This window comes from Echinops telfairi, unplaced genomic scaffold (assembly GCF_000313985.2).
Source record: "Echinops telfairi isolate 266 unplaced genomic scaffold, ASM31398v2 ScPeMD7_7473;HRSCAF=8511, whole genome shotgun sequence".
NCBI classification, from domain to species: Eukaryota; Metazoa; Chordata; class Mammalia; order Afrosoricida; family Tenrecidae; genus Echinops; species Echinops telfairi.
Window position 1 is genome coordinate 8,468,429 of NW_022111377.1, and position 24,933 is coordinate 8,493,361.

At 45.5% G+C, this 24,933-nt stretch overlaps 2 protein-coding genes across 6 annotated transcripts in view; one reads left to right on the forward strand and one right to left on the reverse strand.

Annotated features, from left to right (window-relative positions):
- FBH1 (F-box DNA helicase 1) overlaps positions 1–1,255 on the reverse strand; it is a 54,501-nt gene extending 53,246 nt beyond the window's left edge. The window contains exon 1 of one of the 2 annotated variants that reach the window (XM_045285607.1): positions 1,201–1,255. Coding sequence is in view for 1 of the 2 variants with exons in the window: in XM_004712621.2 (XP_004712678.2) it covers position 1,201 (1 nt within the window). In the remaining variant the exon portion in view is untranslated. The remainder of the gene's footprint in view (positions 1–1,200) is intronic. The other variant, XM_004712621.2, reaches the window with a different exon arrangement.
- Positions 1,256–1,849: 594 nt separating this feature from the next.
- The window catches only part of LOC101650685 (rab GDP dissociation inhibitor beta), a 134,139-nt gene continuing 111,055 nt past the window's right edge, over positions 1,850–24,933 (forward strand). Inside the window, exons 1-5 of one of the 4 annotated variants that reach the window (XM_045285610.1) lie at positions 1,850–3,143; positions 8,917–9,137; positions 12,599–12,641; positions 20,148–20,256; positions 22,691–22,852. In XM_045285610.1, coding sequence (XP_045141545.1) covers positions 2,785–3,143; positions 8,917–9,137; positions 12,599–12,641; positions 20,148–20,256; positions 22,691–22,852 — 894 coding nt within the window. In that variant the 5' untranslated portion in view covers positions 1,850–2,784. The remainder of the gene's footprint in view (positions 3,144–8,916; positions 9,138–12,598; positions 12,642–20,147; positions 20,257–22,690; positions 22,853–24,933) is intronic. The other 3 variants (XM_030889067.2, XM_004712619.3, XM_045285609.1) reach the window with 3 other exon arrangements.

Here is a 24,933-nt window from a genome sequence, read left to right on the forward strand (position 1 = left end):
AGATAAAATGAAACATGAATTAGGGCAAAGTTGGTACTTGTATCTGTTCTGTCTCCAATGACTATCCATATAAACTCACAAGTTAACCAAATTTGATATGCTCATCAGTAAATGGATTTATCCGGGCTCAAACTCAGATTTTTTTTTTTCATTTTCTCTCTGATTAATTTATTTAAGCACAGTGCCAGGCACTCAGTCAGTCAATGGATGTTCCCGTTCTTCCTTCCCCAGGTCTTTGTTATCTATAAGTCTCTGGGGAAATCATTACTCTCTTTAGGCCTTAATTTCCCCGCATATAAAATGAGAATGATGCCTTACAGTTATGTGCATTCAATAACAGATGTAAAAGCTCTGAACACCAAAGCGGGCAACACAAAACTTAAAGAAAACCATTGTTTTGCGCTTGACAAATATAGGCACCTTCCACTTTATCCCTGTTGTTAGGTGTTCCGACTCATAGACCCAAGATCAACAGAAGGAAACAGTGTTGGGCCTTCCTCATCCTTTCAGTTGCTGTTAGAAGGCACTGTTGCAACCACTATGTCAATCTTTAAGTCTTCCTCTTTTTCGCTGACCCTCCACATTCTATCTCTAATGGATCGGAAAACACCAGCAAGTTTAATGACTACTAAAGCAACAAACACCTACCCGAAGGATCTTTTCCATCATGCCTCTAATATATATAGCCAGCTTGCTCAGATTCCAAAAGTTCAAGGTCTTACTATCACACCTTAATCTTTAAAAATACATATATATCCAGGTAAGGGGAAACGAGGCTACAAAGGAAACAGGAGCAAAAGGATAGAATAAAATGACTTGCCCAAGGTCAAAACACCGGGGCAGAAATTAAAACCCTGATTTGACAGCAGCCAAGGCCACGTCTCCTCTAGCCCCAGAAGCTACAAGCTTGCCCCTTCCGGGCCCTCGGGAAGCAGTCTGGGGGCGCGGGCCGGAGCCCTAGCTGACTTCGGCGCCCCCTCGGGCCTCCTCCGTACACACCCACCGCGCCCCTGCACCTCGCCCACAGCCGAGCCAACCTCTTCCAACACTCGCGCTGGATCCCAGGCCCGCCCCGCTCCCACGAAGACCCCTGAAGCCGGGACCCCCCCCACACACACACACTCAAAACCCCAAAAGGTTAAGTTTCCCACACGGTAGAGCCCCGCCCGCGTTCTCTGCCACGTCTGTGGCCTCACGCACTATGGCACTCCGGAGCCGGGCTCCCGCCGCCGCTGACCCCGCCGCCGAGGCTGCCGGGGCCGGGGCCTCTCAGCCGCCCAGTCCCAGCCTTCCCAGGGCAGCGCGAGATCCGCCCGCGGCCCCGACGGTGAGCCCCGAGAATTCCGCGGACTTCCTCCGGGAGCTCCGCCCCCCGCCGCAACCCCGGGAAGGGCCCACCGCCGGAGCTGACGGACGGCTCGTGCGGCCAATCGGAAGCCCGCCCGGAGGGGGCGCGGCCACCCACCAGCGGACCACGCCCCATTCGGGCTCTCCCAGTGGCGGAGGAGGCGAGTAGAAACTTTCCCAGAGTTCCTTTGAGCTCCTTGGGTCCCCGCGGAGGGGCTGCGGCCGGGATGGGGGTCTGGGCTGGGTGAAAAACGGACGGTGCCGGGAAAGGCACGGGGTCCCTGTAATTGAGAAGGGACCCCGACCGGTTCGTGCTGAGAAGTGTACTCCCTGGGGTGGCGCACGGGTGGGGACGAAGAACTGCCGCGGCACCTTTCATTCTTTGCTTCCACCAATGTCTGTGCAGACAATTGGCACAGGAAGGAACATTCGTGGGCTTTGCAGGGAGGGGGGTGGGCGGAGGGAACACAACTAAATTATAGTCTGAGGCTCGCACAAGCCCCTGGCCTCTGGATCTTGACTTCCTTTTCTGGAAACAGAATCACAATAACCCTTCCAATCGTAGCGGTTTTGAGGGTGAAAGCAGATAGACGTAGGCACATTGAAAGCCGCGAGCCGTTTAAAACAGGGGGTCGCTGAATGGACTGGAGGACGGAGAGTTTGGGTGCTCTGTTCGGTGTTTGCTCGGCACCCAGCTACTGCAGCGTGCAGGGCCCCGAGGGGGGGGGTGCCCACCACCCTCCCAGATGTCTGTCCGACGATTTTATTTCTTCCTTGTCTAGCCCACACCACTGTTACCTGGTGTGTTTAACCCAAAGGAATCCGACTTAAGGACATTAGACACCCGAGTACACGCCCTTCATTGTCTTAGACCCTCTCCGTTAGCGCGATTCTGTATAAATACTCACTGTATATAAATAATCACTTGCTATATTAGACCAGCAATTCACAACGAATTTTTAGAACACCCGTTCTCATCCCTTGGTAGGAGTCTCCCGTGTTAGGAAATAGCGCTTTCCTCGATCACTTGAGGCAGAAGACGGGTCAAGTGGGGAGAGGGGCCCCTCCCGTGGGGCCTGGCTACTCTGGGGAACAGAATCCGGACAGCAGCCGGCTGGCAGGGCAGCACCTGGCGAGGCTCCAGGGGGAGTCCTCGGTTGTGTCAGAGAAGAAATCACGTGCAGGAAGCGGAAACCAGGCTTGCGAATGAGCGAGTGTCTCCGCAAGAAGCCGCGACTTCAGCCGTGTCTCAGCTGGAATAACACCCGCGGCGAATAGCCCTTACTCGGCTGGCCTCCCACTAGCTCCGTTTGCAGAGGCTTGGTGCAGGTGAGAGAGAATCCAGTCTCCAGCGGCCACCCTCGGTCGGGTCGGGAAGCTGAAGCGAGGTCGCTGTACGCCCCCTTCCCCAACCCCTACTCCCACCCTGGTGTTGCTATGGCCACGCCCCGGAGTCGCCAGGCGGCTACAGCTGCAGTCGAGCAGGGCCCTAGGCAGCTCTGCAGGCTGGTACTGGAAGGGCAGCTGCGTACCCTGCAGGAGGAGCTGCAGAGGATGGGAGGTCCAGCTGTGCGGTGCCTGGGGCCAGCAGGGGACACCCTTCTGCACTGCGCCGCCCGCCAAGGGCATCTGGACATCCTGGCCTATCTGGTTGAGGTCTGGGAGATGGACATCGAGGCCACCAACCGAGACTACAAGCGACCTCTGCACGAAGCAGCCTCCCAGGGCCATCGAGACTGTGTGTGCTATCTGTTGGGCAGGGGAGCAGCCGTCGACTGCCTGAAGAAAGCGGACTGGTAGGTGGTGTGCTTTCCAGAAAGGCCGTTCATAAAACCATAGGTTTTCAGGTACTCGTATGCCATCCCCTTCCATGCCATTAACCAACAATCCACTGTCAGCAAGTGTATTCCCACTTTTAGCGGCCCTAATACAGGGCCTGAGAGTACATCTTTAAGGAAGCAGACAGACTGCCTTTCCCCTCTAGAGCACCTGGCCAGAACGCTATTAGGGGTCTGGCATCTAACCAGTGACCCTATAGGATAGGGTACAGGATAGGGTAGAACTGTACAAGTAGGTTTCCAAGACTGCAGCTCTCTGAGGGAGGAGAAAGCCTCCTCTTTCTCCTGTGGAGGACTTAATGGTTTCAAACTGCTGACCTTGGGGTTAGCAGCCCAACCTATAACCACTATGCCACCAGGGCTTGTTCTCTACGCCATAGCTTTCCTTGTTCAGTGGCAGGATTGATCATCTTGCCCTGTGGTGACATTACCACTCAGCAACTGGCATTATTTCTATTCCTGTGATAGTAACTGTTTGTTCTGGGCAACCATTTCCTTTTATGTAGCAGAGAACATAGCAGATAGACATAATCAAACGATGAATTCTGTGTACTACATAGCGTATGAATTCCAGGATGCGGTGCTGCTCTGGGAACATCTAGCTAAATTACTGCCTTGCCAGGTGCATTTTTGAAGGAACCACATTGGGTTATGCTTTGGGCCAGTCCACACTCCTGGAAACACCCAGAGGCAGTTCTGCCCTGTCCTTTAGGGTCACGATGGGTCAGAATTGACTCCATGGCAGTGAGTTGCATTTTTTAAACTTTTAATGTTGAAGTAGTGAGTAGATTTGGTCAGTGATGCCCTTCCCCTTTGTGACTGTTGAATGCCCTTGAGCCTGCTCTGACTCCTAGCAACCCCTACGCACAACAGAATGAAACACTGCCTGGGCCTGGGCCTGGGCCATCCTCACAATGGTTATGTTTCAGTCCAGTGTTACAGCCAGTGTGTCCACACATCTTGTGAAGGCTCTTCCTCTTTGTCACTGACTGTCTACTTTGCCCAGCATGAGATCTTCCAGGGACTGGTGTTTCCTGATCACATGCTCGGGATACATGAGACAAAGTCTCACCTTCCTCATTGCAAAGGAGCATTCTGGTTGTCTTTCTAAAAGAGAATTGGCAGCCCCTGGCATATTTAATATTCTTCGCCAACACCGTAGTGCAAAGGCATCATTTGGTCTTCAATCTTCCTTATTCCTCGTCCAGTGTTTGCAAGAAGATGAAGTGATTGGAAATGCCGTGGCTTAAGGCGGGCACACTGTAGTCCTCAAAGAAACATTTGTGCATAACTTCCACCACCAAACAAGATACTCCAGTGCACCAGCACCAAAAACCAACTGCAATTTGCTCGCTAGATGGACGTTATTTTCAGTGCTGTCAGGCTCCTTAGAGGTTTTGAGCCCCTTGAGGTCCATAACACAATGGAGTTCCTGCTGCAAGTATTCCTGGCCTGACATAACAAAAACCGCTGGAGGCAGCCACTTGGGTGGGGATGTCGATGTATTTCTGTTTTCAGAGTTACCATTTGGCCCATAGAAAATAACTGCAACTAAACATAAAAATGAATTTTCTTGTGCTGCTGGTAAATTTGTTGAAAGGCGGTTCCAAGAAACACTATCTCACATACTCCTTGAAGAAATGGTGTGGGGTGGTGTCATCTGACCTCCTCTGATTTCACAGTGTGTGGGGGGTGGGGTGGGGGGGTGTCCATCACTATCAGCATCAACTCAAGACCAATTCCTATGAAACTGAGGTCACAATGCCTCCACCCTCCAACCGTCACCAAGTCTGATACCAATTATTCCTCCCATGGTACTCCCTACTTCTCTGCAGTAGCCACAAAGAACTCACAGGCAAGACTCATGATGCTGGAGTATATGGAAGTTAACAGGTTACAAGTCAGGATCCGCTATGCTCAAGATACAGTTCTTCAGTTAGGAGAGTGTCAGCATGGCCCCTGCCCTGCTCTGGCAAGTGTTGCAAAGCTCTTTTAGTTCTGTCAAAGTACTCACCTCTACTCCACTAGCAAATCTTTTGCCTGAAGACACTCGGCTTTCTTGCAAGTCCACTGTACCACCTCCTGGTGCTGCTGCCACTGCTACTGCTTCTCTGCCACCCCTTCTAGCTCATGCTATCTTTGATGGCATAGAGCTCTGTTTTCTGGAACTAGGAGATTCAATGCAGGGATCTGGGGTCACACTCCTCTTCTGTCTCTGTTTTCTTAATAGTTGTGAGCTCTCCCCCTCCACTTCCAAGATGCCTCACTTTAAATCTAGCAGGATGGCAAAATTGGCTGATCGCCACATATGCCTTCCATATACCTCATTTGCATGGTCCCAACCTACCAGGGTGCCATGGGCCTCATTCACATTATTAGCAAGCTCTCCAATCCCTTTGGTGAGTCACAAGTACCTCCTATGTACATAGCCCTACCTAATCATGTGATGGAAGTTACAAAGACTCTGGCTAGAAGAGCCATGTCAAGCAATTCATAGCACTGCACTCCTCAAAATAGTTCTATTTTGAAAAAGAAATTCATTAAGAGAAACAATATTCATTTCTGGGGGTATTGTCATAGTGATTCATTTTGCTTATCCCATATTCTTGTTTTTATAAAGTACCTTCTTCAGTTTTTCCAATTATCTTTCCTTCTTCAAGATCCACTGTCTCTGTGAAGCCCTTCCCAAGGATTCTAGCCCTCATATATCTTGGTTTCTCCATGGTGCATGTGGTTTTTGCACTCAACTATCAGAGTTCTGGTGGTGTAGTGGGTTACGTGTTAGGCTACTAACCACAAGGTAGGTGGTTCAAACCCACCAGTTGAACCACAGGAGAAAGATGAGACTTGGTGCTCCTGTAAACATTCACAACCTCAGAAACGCACGAGTCAGTTTTACTCCACCTTATGGGTAGGTTGGTGACAGTGAGCTTGGGCCAACCTAATGATTTGGCAGTTCAAAGACCATGCATAGTTGCAGGGACTTAAACTTCAATTAGCATCGAGAGAAGTGTTCTTTCTATTCTCCACTTTGATGAGTAGTGACTGGGGTCTTAAAAGCTTGTAAGTGGCCATGTAAGGTGCTACTATTGGCCTCTTCTCACCAAGAGCAAAGAGGGTTGAAGAAAGTCCAACATGCATGGAAACAATGGTCGAAGGACCCCGAGATCAGAACTAGATAGTGCCAAGCTCCCATTGCTGACCCCTGGATACAGTGGAGGGAAGATGTACAGCAACATTCAATATATTATGAAATACCAGGTTTACTGGTCTGAGAGAAACTGGTGAAGCCCCTGAGAATATAGTCCTTTAAGCCTGAAATAGAACTCATCCCCAGTGCTCAACTTTCAGCCGGTGGGAAACTGAGGACTGGGAAGAGGATGTATGTGGACAAATTCTCTAGTCTCATAATTAAGAAGCCTAGAAGGCCGGGATTCTGGAGGAGGGAGGACTTCACATGTGTGAGTTGGAGATTAATCCCAGTCATATTCTCCTAATTAAAAAGCATTCCCCACAATAGCACCCCCCCCCACATAATAGTAGTATTTTAATGGTACCTATTACACACACATGGCTGATCTCTATGCAGCCAGAGGCCATCTGTGCATAAGAGCAGACATGTTGCTATTGCTCTCCCTGCTCTAGAGGTAGTTGGACTCCCCTCCACCTGCCTCCAGTGCTCGTATTAGGCTTCTCCCCCAATGAGCCCAGAGCTGTCTGGGGTAAGACACTGCCCACCTTATTATGTATGTGATTGACTGTGATTGATAAGGTTTGCTAGCTCCAAAACTATATATACCTGTTGGAGAATACATATCCTTTCTCTCTCTCTCTCTCTCTCTCTCTCTCTCTCTCTCTCTCTCTCTCGCTCGTTCCTGGCTTCATGGAAGAAGTGAGCCCCCTAAATTCTTTGTCTGTCTCTATTCTTTCCCTTCAATTTCACAACTGCTCCATAGGACCGTCTCCGTTGTGGGCTGGCCCCACATCAGCCAAACAAACGATAGGCCTGGAGGGTGAACAGTCATACCAAGGTAAGGAAGTACACCTGCTTGAAACAATCTGTCATACGAGATGAAAAGGACACGTGTGCAGGGATAAGACTCAGAAGGCAGGAAGGGACAGGAAAGAAGGATGGACAGAAGTGGTTGTAGGGGCAGTGAATCATTTAAAGTGGCTCTTCTAGCCAACGTCTCTAACTCCCCCCAAATGACCTTTCCTGCCTGGGTCTGCTAAAAGGATGGGGAAGGTATTGATAGGGTTCACCGGTGAGTCATTGTGAACAGGATACCCAGGAGGGCCATCCTGCTGTTTTATAAGAAGCAGGAAGAGGGATCTCATTACCACTAAGAGCCAGGAGTGGAGTGCATCCTCTGGAGCTGAGGATCCCTGCACAGTGAACCTCCTGGATCCAGGAGACAGCGATACCATCAGAGGAGCAGCCACAGGACCAGGAGGCAGAACATGGAACAGAGGCATGGACTTCCCAACTCACAAAGCAAATAAAGCTGAGTGCTTTTGTGCAGGAGGCTGGCGTGTGAAGTGGGTGCCTCTGGGCACTAAATTCAGGATGCTGGGTTTGCTGACCCACGGAGCTTGAGCCGAATGCCTTAGGATTGAGCCTCATAGCAGAGTGGCATGCCCATTGGGCATTTGTTAGCAGCCTTGACAGAGCTTGGTAACATGTTTTGATAAACTCTGAGCATTCCTCACTGGCATTACAATTTTACAACTTTCTTAATAAGCTCCTTAATCATGACTCTTATCTGTGAGTTCTGTGTAGCCATCACAGTGGATATTAGAACCTAGAAATAAATTATAGAAAATGAATAAGTCAGTGGAAGGCTATCTACTCCCGTAAAGATTTCAAGTCTTGGAAACCGTAGGAGCAATCCTCTTCTGTCCTACATAAGCTTGGCATAAGTCAGAATTGACTCAGTGACAGTGAGTTTAGTTTTTTTGAATACCTAGTAAGTGATTCTCTCCCCCCCCCCCCCCATCCTTGGTAGCCATCAAAGAATGTTGCTTTGTGTGTATAAACTTGTTCTTGACTTTCTGTAAAAATGGTGTCATACATTGTTTGACCTTTGTGATTGATTTACTTCCCTCAGCATAACATCCTCTAGATTCATCCAGGTTTTTGGATGTTTTGCAGACGGACCATTATCCTCTATCATTCCATCGTCCACTGCTGCATGTGTGTTCCACATTGTGTCCGTCCCCCCTCCCCGTTGATGGACACATAGTTTATTTCCATCTTGTTGCTATTGTAAATAATGCTACCGTGAACATGAGGGTGCTCACCTGCTCTGTTATAACTCCTCTTCAGTCCAATTTAATTAATAACTGGATATTGATTGAAGTGAATAGGAAAATTCAGCAGAGTGCCTCGTACAAATGTCATTCAGGCTAAGTACCTGTTGCTTTTATTACTTTTCTCTCCAACTCAGTGTTCTGCCAGGAGCTAGGTCAGAGGCAGGTTTGCCTCTTGAGTACTCCACTCCCATGGGTACACATACATCACCATCACTTTCCCCTGGTTATTTCCCCCTGGCTCCTCACAGCAGGCAGATCCGTTGTTAGAGCGGTTTTCACGCTTCCCACGCCTGCTTCCTCTAGGTGTTCTTCGTGCCAAATCTGTCTCTTTTTCTAAACACTTGGCCGCTCACTTCATCTGTCTGAGACACCCCTCCCTGCCTCCGCTCACCTGACGGCTTCTTTGAATTGGCTTCAGGACTCCTCTAATGATGGCGTGCACAAGAAATAATATCGGGGTGATCCAAGACCTTGTGGAACGTGGCGCCAATCCACTCCTGAAGAACAAAGACGGCTGGAACAGCTTCCACATTGCCAGCCGGGAAGGAGACCCTTTGATCCTGCAGTACTTGCTGTCTGTTTCCCCAACTGCCTGGAAGACAGAGAGCAGAATTCTAAGAACTCCGCTGCACACTGCAGGTATGTATGGCCCCCAACTCTGCAGGGATGCAGGCCCACACGTGCCCCATGTTTCCCCCTGCACTGCAGAGCACCAGCGAGGTCAAGTCACTATTTGGGGGGACTCCCCATCCCCACCTCCCCTTTATTTGGAACAATAAAGGGCAGGGACTGAGTTGTTTTGTGATATTTGAACAGATAGGAGTGTTTCTAAAGTTAATGTAATGTGGCTCTCTGCGTGCTGCTTCTTTCTTGTGCTAATTAACTTTTCAAATATAGTTCACTTAGCCTCCCTAATTGGATGATAAGCTGGTTCGGTCCCTTACTGAGTCTTTGAGTTTAGGCAAGGAATTCAGTCTTTCTCTTGAGCAAGTTACCTCATCAGCAAAACCATGACAGTATTGATGCCCATGGTATTAGCATAATGCTTGACACATAGTTAGTACAGAATGACTGGCCATTGGTATTTGCTTCATCCTCAGCATCACAGTATTACTGCCAAGACTAGGAGGAAACTATACTACGTTATATCCTCAGCAACACCTCCCCAGAACTCGTCCTGTAAATAAATACATCAGAAAACCCACTGCCATCAAGTCAGTTCTAACACAGAGTGACCCTATAAGGCAGAGTAGAACTATTCCTTTGGATTTCCAAGACTGTAAATCTTTATGAAAGTAGAAAGCCTCTGAAGTTAAACAAGCAGCCCTCTAGCAGGGAAGCAAATAAGCCCACATGGAAGAAGCACACCGGCCTGTGTGATCATGAGGTGTCGACAGGATCAGGTATAAAAAGATCCAAACATATATTGTGTCAAGCACATCTGTACATATGTTGCCATTGTCATTTTCAAAATATTTTCTTTCTACTTGAACCCTTGGTATCAGCTCCTCTTTTTTACCTTTCCTCCCCCAGCCTCCCTCCCCCATGAACCCTTGATAATTTTTTTTTTCATGTCTTACACCGACTGCTGTCTCCCTCCACCCACTTCTCTGTTGTTCGCCCCCATGGGAGGAGGTTGTAAGTAGATCATTGTGATCTGTCCCCGCTTGTCCCCCCACCCACCCCCCTTACCCTCCTAGTATCGCTACTCTCCTTATGGGTCCTGAGGAGTTTACCTGTCCTGGATTCTTTGTGTTGCAAGCTCTTATCTGTACCAGTGTACATGTTCTGGTCTAGCCAGATTTGTAAAGTAGAATTGGGATATATGTATGGATTGTGATAAGAACTGTAAGAGCTCCCAATAAAATAAAATAAATCTAAAACAAACAGTTATATTGATGTGACAGAGGTGGGTTGAAGTTGAGACCCAAAACCCATCTGTAGGCAATTGAACATCACCCACACAAAGGTTGCAAGGGAGGGACAATCCAACAGGGTGTAGTATAGCACCGATGAAACACATCATTCCTTTAGTTCCTGAATGCTTCCTCTCCCCCGCCCCACCCCACCCCCACTACCAGGACCCAGTTCTACCTTACAAATCCGGCTACACCACAGTACGCACATTGGTACAGATAAGAGCTCTTGACACAGGGAATTCAGGACAGATAAAACCCTCAGGAACACTAGTGGGAATAGCAATATCATGAGGGTAGGGAGATGAGGGGGTCAGAGAAAGGGGGAACCCATCACAAGGTTGGATATATAGGCACCCCCCAATGAGGGGGATGAATAACAGGAATGTGGATGAAGAGAGACAACAGACTGTAAGACACAAAATAACAACAATAATATGTAATTGATCAAAGGGTAAAAAGAGCTGATAACAAGGGCTCAAGTAGAAAGAGTTTTGGAAATGTTGATGGCAACATATGTTCAAGTGTGCTTAATACAAGTAAATGATGGATTGTCATAAGATTTGTAAGAGTCCCCCAATAAAATGATTAATTAAAAAAAATAAAATATCCATCAAATAATTCCAATAATTGAAAGAAAGGGAAAAAAAGAGAGAGAAAGCCTCATCTTTCTCCCTTGGAGCAGCTGATGGGTTTGAACTGCTGACCTTTCAGTTAGCAGCCCAAATCAGTATCACTCACTCATTACCGCCAAGTCAATTCCAACTCACAGTGACCCTGTTGAACAGAATAGAACTGCCCCGGTGAGTTTCTGAAGCTGTCAATCAATATCTGTACCTAAGGAGCCCTGGTGGTACGGTGGTTCAATCCTCAGAAGTGAACTTAACGGTCAGTGGATTGAACCTAACAGACATGCATAGGAGAAAGATGTCGCGATCTTTCATAAAGATTACAGCCCTGGGAATCCAGGATGGATGAGCCCTATAGGACCAGTGGTGTGAGTGGCAAAACAGGGAGGGTAAAGGGAGAATGGGTAGGAAGGAGGGAACCGATTACATGGAACTGTGTGTGACCTCCTCCCTGGGGGACAGACAACCGAAAAGTGGATGAAGGGAGATGTCGGACAGGGCAAGATATGACAAAATACCCATTTATAAACTATCAAGGGCTCATGCGGGAGGGGGGAGCGGGGAGGGAGGGGAAAAATGAGGACCTAATGTCGGGGGTTTAAATGGAAAGAAAATGTTTTGAGAAACGATGTACAAATGCGCTTTACACAATTGATGTGTGCATGGATTGGGATAACAGTTGTATGAGCCCCTAATAAAATGTTAAAAAAGAGAAAATAAAATAAAATAAAATAAAAAGATGAACAAAGGAAAAAAAAAAAGGATTACAGCCCTGAGCCCCGTGGGGTAGTTTCAGTCGGTCATGTAGGGCCACTATGCGTCAGAATCAACATGGTGACACACAGCAAGTGATCATCTCAAATTGGGAGTTCCGTTTTCATTGTTCGAAATAGTTTTCCTTAACTCTGAATCCTTTACTTCTAGATCGTTTTTAATTTTAAAAAATCAAAATTGCTGTGACAAGATATTCATTAGGGATATAGCCAAACACTTTGAGGGAATGAGCCATTGGGCTTGAGGGCTTGGGACCTGAGTCTCAGTGACCAGTAGGTCAATTAGCATAACACACTCCACAAAGACAATGTTTTACTCAGTAGCCGCTGAGATCTTAAGTGCTTGGGAGCTGCCATCTAAGACACAACTATTGGTCTCTTCCTGGAACAAAGAAAATAAAAGGTTCAAGGAGACAAGTAGTTCATAGGGCTAATAGACCGCAAAACGGCAGCCCAAGCACTACCCTGACACCAGAACTCCAAGTTACTACTACGGACTACTCTGATCAGGATCACGATAGAGCGGTGGTTCCCAAACTGTGGGTCACGACCCCTTTGGGCATCGAACAACCCTTTCACAGGGGTCGCCTGATTCATAGCAGTAGCAAAATGATAGTAATGAAGTAGCAACGAAAATAATTTTATGATTCGGGGTCACCACAGCATGAGTAACTGTATTAAAGGACTCTCCTGTAAACCATAGCCAGAAGAGTGGGGACCCAGGGGACAAGAACATCTTATGTTGTGCTAAAAAGCTCTAATTCCCAACTCTTTTCTTCCAGCAATGCATGGATGTTTAGAGGCAGTAAAGGTGCTTCTTAAGAGGTAAGACAAAACAAAACAGACACACAGCAAATTGGGGGGGAAACTGCTAAATATGACAAAGAGTTAATATTAAAAAAACTCAGATTGTTAAGAAAGGCGTTAGAACTTCCAAAAGAACAAGGAACTAAGCTCAAGGAATATAAAGTAATAAACATAGAGGGGGGTTAATGTCAAAATCATCCATTTATTGGTTAATTAAACAAATATTCATGTATTCATTCAGTGTCAACTATGAACTAAGCATTGTGCCAGACTCAATCCTACAACAGAAATGTGACATCCATGGTTTCTACCCGCATGAAACTCGCAGCACCTCACACTGACACTGTAATGACACATGTCTTATCAGTCTGGTGAGTGCTACAAGGAATGCCATGAGACCTATAGGAGCCAAGAGGACCCAACTTGGCCTCAGAGGAAGGAATATCAGTGCCAGTAATATTTAGGCTATTACCTGAAGGAGGAATATAAAGTCGGTAGCTGAACATGAGAGGCCGGCCCACGCCTCCAGGGACCCAGCTGGCCTGGTGCGAGTCCCTGTCCGGGACCCTGGCCCAGCCCCCAGATTGGAGGAGCCCGGAGTCCACCCTAGGAGCCCTGCACAGCGGGGCGGTGGCTGTAGTCAGGGGGGTCCATGCTTGTGATTCTTGATGAAAAGTGAAGGCACAGATTCATAATGAAAAGGAGCCCCCACCGGCCACTGATTCTCAAGAGACGGAGACTGCCCCTTCCTGTTCAGTATGCCCAGGTGAAATATCAGAGGACAAACCTAAGCGGTGCTCTGCCCAACAGGAGTCCCGGCCAGCACAGGCCTCCCAGGAAGTGGCAGAGTTTAGCTCTGAACCACCCCACCATGCCCAACACCCAAGTGGTGGCCCTCCCCAACAATGCCAACAGCCAGAGCATCATCACGGCACTGACCGCCATAGGAAAAGAGAGTGGCAACAGTGGGCCCAACAAGTTCATCCTCATCAGTGCGGGGGGAGCCCCCACTCACCCGCCAGAACCCCCGCTTCCAAACCAAGCCAGCAGTGACACCAAGAGGGCGGAAGTAGTCACCGAGACCCTGGGACCAAAGCCTACAACCAGGGATGTGAATCTCCCTAGGCTCCCTGGCGCCCTTCCCAGGCCCAGACGGGAGAGCTGTGGTATGTGACCTTCAAGGCAAAGGGGTGAGGAGCCCCACCTTTGCTCTCTGGCGGCAAGGTCTGCTGCCAGGCCTGTTGACTCGGTACAGCCTGTGCCAAGTGCCAGACTGGTCCTCCTCCAGGAGCAGTGAGCCACAGCCTATGGACACCACTGAAAGGGTTGTCGTAATTTAGTATTTCTGTGGTTGCCCTTATTTTGGAAAGGGGTGTGTTAGTTCTGTTTCTCCTTTCCCTTGACCCTATAAGGAAGTAGAAATCTTGTTCTTTATTGTTAAATCATTTTATTGGGGGCTCATACAGCTGTTATCACAATCCATACATCCATCCATTGTGTCAAGCACATTTGTACATTTGTTGCCCTCATCATTCTCAAAACATATTCTTTCTAGGAAGTAAAACTCTTAATGAAGGAGAAAAAATGAAGCAGACCAAGAAAACGAGACTTTTCTTGGGCAGATGCTCAAATAACTCTTTTGTAAGGTTGCCTTGCCCGATCTCAAAGCTGCGGTGTGGCTCAGATTAAATTGAGTTCTCCTGAAAAGAAAGAAAATGAGAGGCCGAGGAATAATTCAGCGTCTGTAAATGCTTTAAGCCAGGGAAACCCACAGAACATCAGAGAAACTAAGAAAAGCACAATATGTGCTTAAGAATCAACAGTGAAATGGAGAAAGGTGTGAGGTGAGGCTGTAGAGGAAGGCCTACTTTAGATCCTGTAGGACTCTGTAGACAGCTGAAGGAATCTAGATGTTATGCTAAGCAATGCAGATGCCACTGGAGGGCGTTGAGCAGGGGTGAAATAATAAATTTGCATTTTTCAAAGTGCCTCTGGCTGCAAAACAGAACAGATTGAACAAGGGTGGGAGCTGTGAAAGGCCGCTGCAGGAAAGCAGGAGAGTGGTAAGCGTAGCTGGGCTGAGAAGGGGAATGATATAAAGAATCAGGAGGGCTAGGTGAATCACTTGATAAAGGGGGTGAGAAAGAGAGAGAAGTCCAGGATGACTTTCAGGGGTCTACTTATACAGCTGGTCTGTGCTACTGGTGCCGTGTCCTAAGATATAGGGTGGAAAGAGTTGGAGGAGCAGGTTTGGGCGAAGACGATGATACACTCCTTCTTGGAAATGGTAACTCACATGCCCATGGCACATCCAAGTAATGATGTCAAGTAGGCAGTTGGGAACCGAGATCTGATGCCAAAAGGGGAAGTATGGGCTGAGATGGAGCCCCTGGGTGGTGCCAGGGTTAAGCACTTGACTGTGCCTCAAAGGGATGGTGGTTCAAAGCCTCCCAGTGGAACCTTGGAAAGGCAGGCCTGGTGATCTCTTCTGACTGGTCACAGCCTTGAAACGCCTATGGGCACAGTTCTATGTGTACGTGAGTCGGAATCGACGTGGCAGTAACTGACAATACCATGGTCTGAGATACGAGACCGTGGAACCCATCCACATCAAGATGTTGAGGAAGCCATAGAAATGGATGAGACATCTAGTGAGAGGAGAGTCTAACCGAGTGCCGGAAAAGCGTTGCTTCTGTGTGGGGTTTTCCTGCTGCACATTAGCATGTACCCGATTGTCTTGGGGTCCTCAAACTACGACCCGCGGGCCACATGCGGCCCACCAAGGACATTTATCTGACCCGCCGGGTGTTTTTGCCCTGTTTGTTTTTTTACTTCAAAATAAGATATATGCAGTGTGCATAGGAATTTGTTCCTAGTTGTGTTTTTTTTTAAATTATAGTCTGGCCCTCCAGGGACAGTGAACTGGCCCCCTGTTTAAAAAGTTTGAGGAACCCTGTACAGATTTTAAAACATACATTCATTCATTCATTCATTCATTCATTCCTGAACCTTTCTCGAGACCCTCCTATGTGTTAGGGCCTAGATAATAAACAAAACAAACAGCCTTTTCCCTGATGGAGTCTATGGACTAGTATGGAAGACAAGTGTAGACAAACATTCCACAAATCAATATATTAATTACACCTAGTGGTGATGTGACAAAGGAAACGTGCAAATGCTTTGAGAAAGCAGAGGCCCTGATTTAGACTGAGGAGCGAGGCAAGATCTGTGTGAAAGTCCTTCTGAAAGTCACTCAAGGTAGGGCCTGAAAGATGAGTTAGAGTTATAGCCAAGTAACTCCTGGAGGAATGAGGTCCCACCCAGAGGAGATTAGCAAGTGCGAAGGCAGTGACGTTGGCAGCTGGAGGATCAAGCAGCTGGAACAAGTGAGGCTCAAGGCAAAGGGAAGGTATGTGAGAGGAGTCTAGAGGGGGAACAGCTCATAGAATTCTGTGCCTTGTAGATCATGTGACAGGTTTTAGCTTTTGCCCTTTGTGCAGCGGGAAGCAGGTAAAGGTTTTAAGCAAGAGAATGACCTCATTCAAATTACACTGTGAAAAAAAAATTACAGATGAAAAGATTACTCTCTCTACTATGGAGAAGATTATCCAGACAGTTGTTGAGATGAAACAAACAGACAGGAGGCTGTTGCTTATTGATGCGGCTGTTTACTTGTTCTAAAAGGGTGAAAGTGGAGCTGAAGAGAAAGATACAGGGATTTGTTGTTGTTGTTGTTGTTGTTTATTTTCCTGTAGGATACAAGTTTTTAAAAGATTTTGTATGTAGAACTGACAGATTTGGGGACTAGATTGATTATGGGAAGAATGATAGCAAGACTGGCCTCAAGGCTCTGGCATGTGAAACTGGGGACATGAATGTGTCATTTGATAAATGAGATGAAAATTTCTCCATAACAGACCATGGAGGCCACAAGGCAAGCCTCAATATATTTTTAAAAAAATCACATTAATACAAATACCTTCTCTGAGCTGAATGCTATAAAGCAAAAAAAAATTGTTTTTAATTTTAATAATGCTATAAAGCTAGAAATCAGTAACAGAAAGAATACGGAAAAATAAGTTTATAGAAACTAAATCACACCTTACTTAAAAATATTGGGTAATAGAGGAAACTCAAAAGGAAACATTTTAAATTCCTAGAATCGACCAAGAATGAAAACACAATATACCAGCACCCTTGGGACACAGTAAAACCAATGATCAGAGAAGAATTTAGAGCAATAAGCATCCATATCAGAAAGGGATACATCAATATCTGAACCCTACAACTTGAAAAAAATCCACCCTCTAAATGCATGCCATTGAGCCCATTTGACTCATAATGACCCTATAGGACACACTGGAACCGCCTCTTTGGGTTTCTAAGGCTACATGTCTTTACAGGAGCAGGGAACCCCATCTGTTCCCCATGGAGCATCTGTGGGGGTCGAACTGCTGATCTTGTGGTTAGCAGCTCAACACATAACCCACTGCACCACTACGGCTCCCAGAACAAACAGAAGAGAAGCTGCCAAAGAAGTCCACAGTTACCAGGGGGAAAAGTAAAAATAAAGTAATAAAAGGAAGAAAAACTAGAAAACAAAACAACATTAGAAGCCGAGTCTTGGAGAGGGTTAGCTAAATTGACAGGCCATGGCAAAATGTACAGGGGAAAAAATCCAAATAAAATGAGGTGGGTGACATCACAACAGAACCAAGTGAGGTTTGAAAGGACCATAACAAAAGACTATGAAAACTCAAAATCTAAAAACCTAGAAGAAATACACAGAATTCTGGAAACATACTATCGCTCTAAAATGACATCTATAGAGGTCTGTAGATGTCATAATGACATAATGGATGTATGTATGGATTGTGATAAGAATTGTACGAGCCCCCAATAAAATGATTTTTTTTAAAAGAGAAAGAAATAGACATCTATAGAAATGTTGAACATCTATAGAAATTTTTAACAGACTCTTAAAAAAAATTAAAGGTATCAAAACAAACAAACAAAAAAATTCCCAATGACAAAAATAAAGAGCTCAGCCGAGACCATGTCATTAGAGAATTCTGCAAACATTTATGAAGACTTTATACCACCTCTAATAAACGATTCCAGCACTTGAAAAAGAATCTCCCCAAATTCTAGGAAGCCAGGTGAAGACAACACTGGAAAAGAAAATTGGAGTATTTTCCATGGCTATGATGTAAAGATCCTCAACAGTATTCTAGCCAACAGAAGTCAACAGTGTACAAAAAATATAATACATTATGATCACGTGGGATTCGTACCAGGAATGTATGGGTTGTTCAACATTAGAAAATTAGTGAATGTAATTCGCCATATAAATAAAAATAAAGACTGATGTGATCATCTCAATAGCCACAGAAAAGATATTTGATAAAATCCAACAGCCTTTTCTGATAAAAAAACTCTCAGCAAAATAGGAATAGAAGGTAAATCCTCAGCCAAAGTAAAGCCATACATGCAAAATGAACAGCCAACATTATTCTCAACAGAGAAGGATTGAGAGCATTCCCCTCATAGTACAGGAACAAGACAAGGATGCCCTTTATTACCACGCCTGTTCAATGTTGTGCTGCAACTTCTAGTTGGAACAGTAAGACAAGAAAGGGGGTGTGTGATTCAAACTGGAAAGGAAGAAGTAAAACTATCCTTATTTGCAGACGACATGATCTCAGAGACTCCGTAGGGAAGTTACTGGAACTAAGCGAAGGATTCAGCAAAGTGACAGGGTTCAAGATCAACACAAAAGCCAGTTGCGTTCTTCCACACTAACAAGGACAACTGAAAAATAAATCAAGTAATCAATACCATTTTCCATAGCCCCCTAAAGGAAAAAGTATCTAAAATCAACGTAACCACAGAACGTAAGACTTATACAGGGAAAACCATAACTCGCTACTGGAAGGAACTAGAAGACATTTACATAAACAGGTAAACAGTTCATGCTCATAGATTAGAGGGCCTAACATTGTGAAAACTTCAATACTCCCAAAAATGATCTGTAGATAGAATCTAATCCTGATTTGTATCCCAATAGCATTCTTAAATGAAATGAAAAAATTAATCTTCTATATGGAAAGACAGGAGGCCCCGAATAGCGCAAGCAATATTAAAGAACAACAACGTAGGAGGCCTCTGATTTCCCCGTCTCAAAACATACTATATGTCCATGTTAATCAAAACAGCCTACTAGTACCAATGGAAGAGAATTCCGAGTCCAGAAGTGAACCCATCTAGCTGATCTTTGACAAGGGGTCGACGATCAGTCAATGAGGAAGAAACAGCCTCTGTAATAAATGGCACTAACAAAACTGGACATCTCTATGAAGAAAACATCATCTCATTACTACGTTAGCAAGCTAGACTGTTACATGCCAAACAGCATGTATGAGGGGGCTTCAAACTCTTGTGGAAAATCCCGTTATCTTTTAATTCTAGAAGAGAAAGAATAGTGGAAGGAAGTAATGAAAGCGGAAGGGCCCCCAGCAGGTAAGGACACTCCTTAGGGCTCCCTTCTTAGGGCATGTCACCATCTCCTGATAGGCTATTCTAGATTTATTAGCATCCGTGTAAAATCCTTCCTCTTTTGCCTCACCAATATAAACAATAACTCTTTTGGGTCTATCAGAGGGCAATTATCTCCAGTTAATAACCATGATGTCCATTAGTAGCTAGGGAGATAGTAAAGTGTTTATAATATAGCACACCCAGCAAGCCCTCTCCCAAGGACCAGGGCTATAGTTAATGTGCTGTGAGGATGGCTCCCAAGGAGTTCAGGTGGTTTAGTGGTTATGAGTTGGGCTGTGATGTCCATAGTTGGTAGTTCAAAACCACCAGCAGGTCCACAGGAAAAAGATGGGGTTTTCTATCCCCATAAACAGTTACAGGCTTGGAAACCCATAGGGGTCTCTGTGAGTCAGCATTGACAATGACAGTGGTTTTTTGTTTGGGTTTGTTTGGGTTTTTGAGGAGGCTCTAGGAAATTTACAAAAAGTGATGGGTCACACTAAATGAAGTAGATATTCCAGATCTACCATGACAATGGCAGGAGTAGGCAAGGGGCTAAGAGAAGAATATGCTAAAGTAGACACTTTGAATAAGCCGGGAAAATGGAAATGGAATACAAAGAAAAAAAGAGAGTGTTGACACATCGTAAAAATATATAACCATTGCCATACAAGTTGTGTAGAAATTTAAATTTAAACTTCCACCTAAAACATAATTAATTATTTTAATTTAATTAATTTTTTCTTTTCTTTTCTTTTTAATGACAAAGAGAAGGTTCAAAGAAGACCAGATTTTTCTGGGAAATATAACATATGCTTGGAGAGCGAGGGCTAAGCTCAGACACTGAGACGGGGGAGAGGGAGCAAGCTCCTGATTTTCACAGATCATTTGTAAAGCTCGTAACCCACTTACTTGCAGGTGAGCAAAAGTCCACTGGCCTGAAGTGGTGACTGTTCTCAGCTCTGTTGTTTTGGGTTTGGGCTCCAGGTGCCAGTATGAACCCGACTGCAGAGACAAGTGTGGCGTTACACCCTTTATGGATGCAATTCAGTGTGGCCACATCAATGTAGCGAGGCTGCTCCTTGAAAGCCACAAGGTATCTTTCTTATCTTATTCCTTTGGTCGCTCCTGTAAATGTTATATTGTAGAAGAAGCGGTAAGCATATGAGTAATCCAGTCCTGGGGTTAAAACCCACCTCTGCCAGTTCCTTCTGTGGACGCCTTGATCATGCTAAGCGTGGGGGTGCCCATCTGTAAAATGAAGATAAATGATGTCTTCAGGGGTTTATTATACGAATTGTTTGCCAATTGCCATGAAGTTAATTCTGACTCAAGGTTGATGGAATGAGAACTGAGCCAAAATGCGGGTATCAAATAACAGGCTTTATTGGGAAGTGCACCTGCTGGGCTACCTCAGAACAGGAAGAGAACAGACAAAGAAATCACAAACAGATATACTTGGGGCGGGGTGGGGTGGGGGTGGGGGGAGCGTTGTGACCAGGATTGGGAGAGATTTGTCTGTGTTCTCCTGATTGGCAACTTTGAATGAAGAAAGTGACTTGGCCTCTTATGTGCACGAAAGGCTTTGGTGGGAGAGGGAAGGTGGGGAGTTGGGGTGGAGAGTGTGAGCCAAAAACATGGGAAGCAAACGTTTATAATATCAATGGTGACCCCATGTGTGTCAGAGTATAACTGTTCTCCATCGGGTTTCAATGGATGGTCTTTTCAAGAGCAGATCACTAGATCTGAAGTGCCTCTGGATGGACTTGAACCTTCAACCTGTCAGTTAGCCCCTATATGCATTAGCCATTTGCACCACTCAGGGACTCCATTATACCTACTAAAAAAAACTCCATTGCCACTTGATTCTAAATCATAGCAACCCTCTATAGGGTTTCTAAGACCGTAAAACTTTGTGGGAGCAGACAGCCTCATCTTTCTCCCTAGGAGCAGCAGGTGGGTTTGAACTGTCAACTTTGATATTAGCAGCCCAACTCCTGGCTTACAGCCACCACCAGAGTTCCTCGGGGATTCCATGATAGGGATTAAATAATTTAATACATATAAAGCAGTAAACAAAGTAAATATTCCATATATAGTGGTTGTTTAGAGGGACCCCGGTGGCATAATGGTTACAGGTTTGGCTGCTAAACTCAAGGTCAGCAGTTCAAAACCACTACCCACACCTTGGGAGAAAGATGGGGCTTTATACTTTTATAAAGAGTTACAGTCTTGGAAACCCTGTCCTGTAGGGTGGCAGTGAGTCAGAATCAGCTCGATGGCAGTGAGCTGGGTATGGTTTGGTGTAGCCATTTTATGGTTGTCGTAAGTTGTCCCTGCTGACTGTCCTTTTAGCACGCAGTCAAGGTTAGTAAATCTATGCCATTTGGGGGTGAGGGAGCAGTATAAGAAAATCCTTTAAAATCTGGCTGGAGGATACAGGAAGGGGAAGAGGTAAGGGGACAGTGGGGAGCTGATAGCAAGGATGACTGTATGACCCCATTTGTGTTCGTCTGGGTGGACTAGAGAAACAAATCCATGGACACACCTATGTGTATAAGAAAGAGGTTTATATACAAGAGCAATTGAACATGGAGAAAACATCCCAGCCCAGTCCAGATCAACTCCAAAAGTCCGATATTAGTTCATATGTCTGATATCAATCTATAAAGTCCTCTTCAGACTCACAAAACACATGCAATGACGCTAAATGCAGGACGATCACAAGCCAGTGGGTGGAACGTCTTGTGGATCCAGTGGTGTTATAAGCATCTCAGCACTGGCAGGAGTCTCTCTGTGGCTTCTCAGCAAATCTTTGGATACAGTGTCATTAGAAACATCTCAGCGCTAGCAGGGGTCTCTCTGTGGCTTTTCCGGCTTCCGAGGTCTGGTTGCATCCATGTGGCTTGTCTTCTGCAATGTTTCCCAGGGAGTGGCAGAGAGAGAGAGAGGTGTCTTCCACCTCTAAGGAGAAAGTACCAGATTTCCCAGAATTCTCAGGAGAAGGCCATGCCCACAGAAGTCTCAATAGCTATCTCCAGATTGACAGGCTAGACTCCACCCCTACACTCTTAATCCTTACATTGACACCAGATTAGGTGACTGCCATACCATTGAGAGGAGCGGATAACAGAATTGTAGGTGAATGGATATACTGGATGGGGCAAAATAAAGCCAAAAAACCCACACAAACAATAAAAAACGAATAATAAGGGCTCCTGGGGGGTAGCGTGGGGGATGGAGGAGGTAAAGGGGAGCTGATAGCAAATTGTTCAAGAAGAAAGAAAATATTTGGGAACTGATGGTGGTAACAATTGTATGATTATGCTTGATCTAATTGAATGAAGGAATGATATAATATCTGTAAGAGCTCTCAAAAAATGATTAATAATTTTAAAATCTGACAAAAGCTATGGATTCTCTACCGAGAAAAACTACTTAGATAACAAAGGTTTTGCCAAAATGTTCAAAGGTTCGTGGACACAGGTTTTTTACTTATCTTTCTTTACGACCACTCCTCACTCTACCAGGCTTGCGCTTTGGCCCAGGATGCTCTAGGTGCCCAGGCTGTGCATAGGGCAGCGGTCACTGGGCAGAATGAAACCATCCGATTCTTGGTCTCTGATCTTGGCGTTGATGTAGATACGAGAGCAACATCAACCCACCTCACAGCTCTTCACTGTGCAGCTAAGGTTTGTTTATTTTACAACTACGTCTTGCCTCCTTAGACTTAGTTAGAGATGGATTCTCTGTAGCTCTGGTTTCTCTGGTTCCATCTCTGTGCAATGGAGTCCTGGTGGTGGTGTGGGTTACTTGTTAGGCTGCTGACCACAAGGTAAGCTGTTTGAATCTGCCCGCCACTCCATGGGAGAAAGATGAGGCTTTCTACTCCCATAAAGAGTCACCTTCTTGAAACCCACGGGGGCAGTTCTGCTCTGCCCTGCAGGGTGGCTATAACGTCAGAATTTACTCCACAGCAGTGGAGTTTGGTTTTGGTTTGGTGTAGAAATTGCCCTTAATACACTTCAGAAATAGCCATGATTCTGAGACCCTGTATCCCTTTCAATAAAACACTGACCTTATTTGTTTCTAGGGAAAAATTGGAGGAAGGGGGAGTCTTTACTTCGCAATTTTACACAATGCCTGAGCTGTATGTTCTTCTACATCTGCTTTTTTTTTTCCTTTGCTGCAGGAATAATGTCATTTGAAGCCACAATGATCCATGTTATGAAATTCTTAGCTTTCTTATCCCTGCTGCTTTCTAAGAGTGCTTGGTGTCAGTTCTGACGCATAGCAACCCTCTGTAGGATGGGACAAAACACGGAGAAAGCTTCACAATTGTTCTTATGTTGCAGCCACTGTGCCAATCCATCCTCGAGGGCTGTCTAATTTTTTTGTTGTCCCTCTGCTTTACCAAGCAGGATGCCTTTCTCTAGGGACTGCTCTCTCCTGGTAATGTCTCCAAAGTAAGTGAGATGAAGTCTCACCGTCCTTGCCTCTAAGGCGCATTCTGGCTATACTTCTTCCAAAACAGATGTAGTTGTTCTTTTGGCAGCCCATGGTACATTTAATATTCTTCTTCGGCACCATAGTCCAAATGCATCGGTATTTCCTCAGTCTTTCTTATTCAGTGTCCCACTTTCACATGCATGAGGCAATTGAAAATACTTTGGTCAGCCACACCTTAGTCTTCAAAATAACATCCCTGGTTTTCCAAACGTTAAAGAAGTCTTGTGCAGCAGACTTTCCCAATGCAGTGCATTGTTTGATCTCTTGACTGCCGTTTCTCTGAGCACTGACAGTGGATCCAAGCAAGATGAAATCCTTGACAACTTCAATCTCTTCTCTATTTACCATGATGTTACCAACTGGTCCAGTTATAAGGATGTTTGCTAGGATCTCTTTCACCGGGGCAGGAGAATTGCACTTATTGGGTTCTCTAATGTATACTTATTTAAGCCAGACTCCCTACTATCGAGTCAATTCCAACTTACAGTGACCCTATGGGACATAGTACAACTGTTCCTTAGGGTTTCTGAGACTACAAATCTGTACTGATGCAGAAAGCCTCATATTTCTCCTGCAAAACTTCTGGTGGGTTTGAACTGCCAACCTTGTGATTAACAGCCCAGTGTTGAACCTACTGCCCTACCAGGATTCCTTTAAAATATCTTTTAAATGCAAAATTTTTTTACTAGAAAGGCAGCTCTCTGCAACCTCCTGTTTTAAATGCTACACATTTTTGTGGCTTATCTTTTTATGTTATGTATTGTTTATCTGCTTTTATTTTTCTAGCAACAGAATAACTTTTCTGATGAATAATATTATCCTTATTTTCCCCCTTATGAGCAAATGTATAGATTTATAAGATGGGACTCAGACTGATCTGTGGTCACATGGAGGAAACCACAGAAAGACTGACCCAGTAACCTTGATTTTACTTACACCACATGCTAGTGAACTAACTTGCTTAGTAAAAGTTATAAATTACTCATAAATTATAATGCTAGCTGTAACAAGAATGCCACTTATGAGAAAATGCCATCATTTTCTACTCCACCTTTCTTAAAAGTTTGAGCAAACTGTCTTGTTTTTGTGTATATTATTATCTCTGCAGGTCTATCTAGATAAGATAGGCTGGATAAACAATCTGGGGGAGAAAACAACAGGACCGACAGTTCCAGGGGGACATAGGAGAAGGGGAGGTGGGGGAAAGGAACTGGTGTTAACAAACCCAGGGACAAGGGAACAACAAGTGATCTAAAATCGGTGG